Here is a 6,111-nt window from a genome sequence, read left to right as displayed (position 1 = left end):
AACTTCCTGGACATGCCCCCACAACTAACAATAAAAAGGTAGCTACATTTATTAGATTTTAGACTTGCATATTGTAGTCTTCTGCAACATTTAGCGCAGATTGAGTGTGGTGTAGGTTACAGAACAAGTTACAGAACAATGCCAGTTTATTACATTTGAAAATTACATCAAGAAATATGTTAACAAATGTAAGTTAGGTTTAGTGCAACTGAGCACATGGATTAGAGAAGTGTATAAAAGATGTAAAGGTAAAAGAGCTTTTACTATTTAGCCGACATTCAGAGCACCAAGCTCAAGCTGTCCGCGCTTTGAATTCGCATGCGCCTGTACGGATAATATTACGGTAAATTGCGGATTTTCAGTCTTGCGCCAATGACTGTATTACTACTAGGATAATCGCCTTGGTCTGTTAACCAGTACGATTAATCACTCCTCCTCGTGTGTAGTGTAGACGTAAAGCTAATGGCTGTGGGCTGGAATGACCCTATAACTCAGTTCTGCTACCAGTTCGTATGGTCCTTTGCCATGACCGAAGATTTTAGTGAGATTGGCTTTCCGTAGCTTTACGCCCCACTTGGACTGCAGCAGGTAGATTCAGAGTAGACACTGAATAAAGAATATGCAAATAATAATGGAGAATAAACACATATTTCACCCCACTTTTGGGAGCATGGGTCCCTTTTGATAAATCCTAAAATAAGCATAAATAAGCATAAAAGTTGTCCCCCTACCTACACCAGAAATTGTTTTACCACCTCACAGCAACAGCATGCTACAAGGATCATGCTTTTCTGTGTACGCATGCAACGGAATTAGTAAACAACCGTTTATGCCAAATATCAATTTGTCTGTCTGACTGTCTGTCTGGCCCTTTAATGCCCCCTGACCTCCTGATTCTTGGATCCACGCTTCATTACTGTCTCTTTTATCAAGTTACTGAACCAACTGCCCCAGCCGCCCGATCACATTCCTTCCTCCCATAAAAAGGGTTGTCATAATTATACATCCCATCACTCAATGCTCTCAAAACGTATGTGGACATATGTGGTTCTCAACCCTGTTCTTAGGGACCCCTTAGCCTAATAACTGCTGCAGCTGCTTAATAAGAAGCTGAACATTTGAACCAGGCAGTGGTGGAGGAGCGACGCACCCTGAGCATGCAGGGCAGGGGGTCCTCAGGACCTGAGATAAGAACCACTGCAGCATGATTGCCCTAACAAAAGTGGCTTGCATAATAACATAACTGCATAATGCGAAAGACCTGATCAGTGCAGTTTCATGTGGGTTCTCGAGGTCTCGTGTAACTGATTTGCGAAAGTGCAGCCTACAGTATTTTAAACTTATTTGCAAACGTCTTTTGATTCTCATCGCAGTGACGCGCAATTTCACTGACCAACCACTAGGCGTCGTGTTGTCTCCCACTCTGATGGTGTAGTCTTTACAAGACGCAAAAATGGAAACGTCTGAAAAGAGGAATTAATAGCATAAAGTAAAGTGCTTTTATTTTTGTGAGGAGCAGAAAACAAAAACTAGAAAATTGGAAAAACGAAAGACATTTTTTCTCCGAAAAAAAAAAAAAAGAAAAACGTTTATCATTTATTGTGTGGATGAATTGACCAATAGAAACGCTCTAAATGACTTGGAATAAACATTTATTTTACATTGACTTTTTTGCTTTCTCCTGTAAACTATTTTGGAGATGATTTTCATTGGACAGTGGTGATATATTAGGCAGCGGTTCCTCCGTTTCTTCAGGGCCACATATCTCTGACTCTTTTGACTGAGGCTGCGCCGAACCGCGCCTGTAGAGGGAGACAGAGCACAGAGGAACGGCCCTACCTGACGCGCTAAAACCTGGGATTTACTGGGATTATTCAGCATGACGCAGTCTACATACTCGTAATTTGCGAGAAATTAAAACCTTATGTAACTCTGAACCCTGACACGCATATCAGCTCTCAGCTGTATTATTAATCTTTCTGTCGGTTCATCAGACAGACCCATTTTGTTACCGGTACTGGTCAGTAGGTGTGTCAGTAGGCTTTGCTAGGACAGTAGATATGAATCACGTTCAATTAAAATCAGTATCCACTCACAACAAACTCAGATACAGCAGATTTCTCAATGCGTTTTTATTCACAAAAGTTTGGCATGCAAGCCAATACAAAGCAAAATAGTTCTCTAAGCAGTCCTGTGAGCTTTGCTGCTTGAAATCATTGGAAGGTGTTGAATTTTCTGTACCTGATACACAATGTTACTCCACTGGGTTAAGTTTGCAGGTTAGTGCTCCAACATGTGGGCAGCCTTCACTCAGGAGAACAAATCTGGAGCAATTTCACCTCCATGAAAAAAAACAAGCCACATAGTGAGAAGAACACCACAGAGCAGAATCTCATTCTGATGCTTGTTTCTATAAGGAGTTTCTATGTGGTACAAAAATATTCCCGGTTTTTATGTTGACTGTGACTGCTATATTTCAATTATACAAAATCATTGTGTTTATTTTTTTAGTTGCACCCCTTCAAGAAGCTTGTTTTCACAGACTGCAAAAAGTGCAGAGTAAGGTCCAAGAAAAGAGTTTCAATATACCACATATTGAAAGAGAAGGGGAAAAGATTTGACATCACCATGTTGTGTCATTAAAGCTTTCTGTTTTCTGTTTTTTTCAGAAGCATAAGGCCAAGGGCGACGTATGACTTTGCCTTATGTTACATAAAATGAATTCAGTGAAACAGTCTGTACAGTAATCTTGATGTTGGATGTGCAATCTGAAAAAAGTAGTGCATAAATAATTGCAGTAAAAGAGCTTTTTCATGTCTAGCATAGCACATAACTAATTTATCTAATAACTGAATTCAGCTGCTTAATGGCGCACCATGCCCAATGCCAAGCGTTGGCTAGGATGGTATAAAGCTCCATGAAGTTCCATGAAGTGGAACTGCTCTTTACAGTGATTGAGCTGCATCCAGTACTTTTGGGATGAGCTGGAGAGACCTGAACCTGATCCAACTGATTCCACCTGACCTCTCTAATGCTCCTGTGGCTGAATGCAATCAAATCCTTACAGCAATGTTACAAAAGGAAAAGACAATGCCATCCCTGAAGATCAGAAGCAGAAAGACTCTATTTATACCATGTTAAAGAAAATGATGTATAAGCAGGGGTTTACAAATGTTTGGACAAATAGCATATATATCTCATGGGACTTCTCTCAACTGGCCTCAAAACTGAAATGACATCTACTGCACTGTACTGTACGGTACTGTACAGGGCATCTAACAGTAATATTCAAGGCCATGCCGTCGTCCATGTTCTAGATTCTCTACTGTTACAGGACAATGAGCAGATCTACCTCACACTCGCTGTCTGCATAATCTTCATAGCGTTTATCAAAAATGGTCAGCAAAGGTTTAGTGCAGAGCTGTGGCACTTACTTACACCCTTTCCCACCAAACAAAACCTTATGAAGTGCACTTAAAAAAACAAATATGAAAAACATGATTTAATAATACCTTATACAAAAGAACTATCAATAAATAGGAATGAATAAATAAATGACATAATAAAATAAAGCAAAACACTATTTACCTAACTGGACTGAAATTCTATGATCAATAAATAAATAAATAAATAAAACCAAATAGAGAAGAAGATATAAATAGTAACACAAATTAAAGCATCTTTTTCCCCTTTTTTTTACATAAAGCAACCACCGTAAATGATTCCTACATGGCTTGAAGAATTAGTTTGGTAAAAAAAAAAATCAGATGCAGCATTACATACCCTAGATACGGTCAATTAGCCAAGTCATGTTTGGTATCTGAAATTTGCTTCTTTAGTTTAGAATGAGACATGCTAGGCTAACATTGCTAACAAACAGTGGACTTGAACCACCACCAATCTCATTTTGGCTACCCATTGGAACCACTTTTGCAAATCAGGTTGATCATGTGGTTCTAATTTTCTATATATGCTGTTTTACTAAATATTCAAAAATAATACTTTAGGTACTTGCAGAGACACGATTGGCTGCCCAATGTGAGCTCTATGTGGTCATTGGCGGGGTTGGGGGGGCAGTTAAAGATGTGGCCAGACACTGGTGTAACTTGGAGCTTGTTGGATTTAGTGCGAAATGAATGAAAATCATTTTCAATTAACAAGAATAAACACTGTTTTCCACCATCTAATGTTACACGAACTAAACAGAACAGACATGACTGGTGACAGTCGGTGCTTGTTAGCAACATCAAACGTCTTGGCTGATCAACTGTATCTGAGGTAAGTGATAAAGCAGATGAATATGATTTTTCAACTCTTTTTGGAGAAGACAACAGAAAACAGCGTAAGGAAAACGGTTGATGAAGAAGCCACGTTAGAGGAAGAGAATTGCAGAATAAGGGTAAACCACATTTCAAAACTTTTAAAAGTTTTCAGTCCAAAATGTTCATTGTGCTTCCTGCAGCAGAGTCAGAATTATGTACAACATTTCCCTTCCCAGTCATGAACTCTCTCATTGCATGCATCGATTTTAATCCAAAAAGGTCAGTAATGCTGGTATATCTGCTTCTCTCGTCCAGTGTTAGTATGTTGGTGCGTTTCAGTGCTGCAGTCATGCTGCCCCACGACTACTTCTTTCGGTTCACCAGATCATACTAAACAGAACAGCAACATGAGCCAGCGACATACCAGCCGGTTCTGTGGACAAATATACTCAGAAGTCTTGCTAACCAAGACAGACAACACGTGTACAGGGACACCCTTCAATCGAGGGTAATTTCACCCGAGCAATTCTTTGTGGCTCATATAATGTGTGGTGGGCAATAATTGCCTTTACAGACGAAGTTTCTGACCAACCAAGTGCAGGTGGTGGGGTTTGCCTTCTTGGTTAGTGACAAGATCGAACACTTCTTGCTCCATTACTACAGTGCAAAAGGCACAAGCACCTTTCCTTCAGCTACACCTGACAGCAGTGACATAAGGAAATCCAGCAGGAGCTCTAGACCACATGTTAATGGCCTCGGAAATTAATTTCAGCAGCTGCTTGCCTCCGAGCTTTCAGAAGCTGGTCGTGTGGTGTCTGATGTGAGATTCTGCTGTTGCTCAGTCTCAGTGGTCATTTGCGGTGCTTTCTGCTCGGGTGATCTGCCTGCTTCCCCCTCCAAGGCCAGGCACTCTGATGTCTTCACAGCTCGTAGGGGACGCCGTTTGTGGATGAGCTACAGGCACGTGGACGTCAGTCTCTTCATGCCTCTCCTCTGAGCCAGACCGGAAGCGAGGACTGGCTCAAGCTTTGGAGCCTGTGGCGTTCGGTTGAGAGCAGAGTATGTGGCAGCCATGGCCCCCTAGGAAGTGAAACAACACATTGGTGAAGAACTCATCCACTCAATCAGGCACTCTTACCCTGAAACAACCTCAATGCTAATCTTCAGATTAAACATGGTAACATGTGTGTTGTGTTGGTATAGTTACAAAGAGGGCTGTCTGTCCCACAAGAACAACTGAAAATCTGGGCTAAAGCTGTTCCAATGTAACTATGTGGTCACTGGTGGTGGTAGGGGTGTTATATAAATGTGGTCATACCCTGGTGTAACTTGGAGGTTATGGAATTTAGTGAGAAATTAATGAAAATCACTTTCAATTAACAAAAATATATACTGTTTTCCACCAGCTAGCATCTAATGCTAGCCACAGGACTCTACAATTTTGGTCTGCACCAAGAGCCCTTCGAGCTTCAAGTACGGCTCGACTCGACCCGCCATCCCTCAAAATCCGCGGAAGACAAGCGTCCAGGCTTTTCTGTCCTGGCACAGGTGGAGAAACGCAAGTGGTGGAACGAGCTTCCCCTGGGTGTCCGAACGGCCGAGTCGCTTGCTGTCTTCAAACACAAAGACCCACCTCTTCCGAGAGTACTCGGGCGAATTGAGTACTATACAATAATACTTATTGTATTGTGTTTAGTAATGTCTAAGCTTAGAGGTATTTTTGAATTATTAGTCTATTCTAACTAGCTAAGGTTTCTTTCTTGGGTAAATAGCAAAGCACTTTGTAAGTCGCTCTGGATAAGAGCGTCTGCTAAATGCCGTAAATGTAAATGTAAAGGTTATAGGTATT

At 41.1% G+C, this 6,111-nt stretch overlaps 1 protein-coding gene across 1 annotated transcript in view; it reads right to left on the bottom strand.

The window, feature by feature from the left end:
• Nucleotides 1-2,117: 2,117 nt before the first annotated feature.
• Nucleotides 2,118-6,111, bottom strand: part of rps6ka2 (ribosomal protein S6 kinase, polypeptide 2) — a 41,120-nt gene continuing 37,126 nt past the window's right edge. Inside the window, exon 21 of the mRNA XM_072677615.1 lies at nt 2,118-5,342. Coding sequence (XP_072533716.1) covers nt 5,217-5,342 — 126 coding nt within the window. The 3' untranslated portion in view covers nt 2,118-5,216. The remainder of the gene's footprint in view (nt 5,343-6,111) is intronic.

Source organism: Salminus brasiliensis, chromosome 4, assembly GCF_030463535.1.
Source record: "Salminus brasiliensis chromosome 4, fSalBra1.hap2, whole genome shotgun sequence".
NCBI classification, from domain to species: domain Eukaryota; kingdom Metazoa; phylum Chordata; class Actinopteri; order Characiformes; family Bryconidae; genus Salminus; species Salminus brasiliensis.
This window is presented reverse-complemented; position numbering and strand designations above follow the sequence as displayed.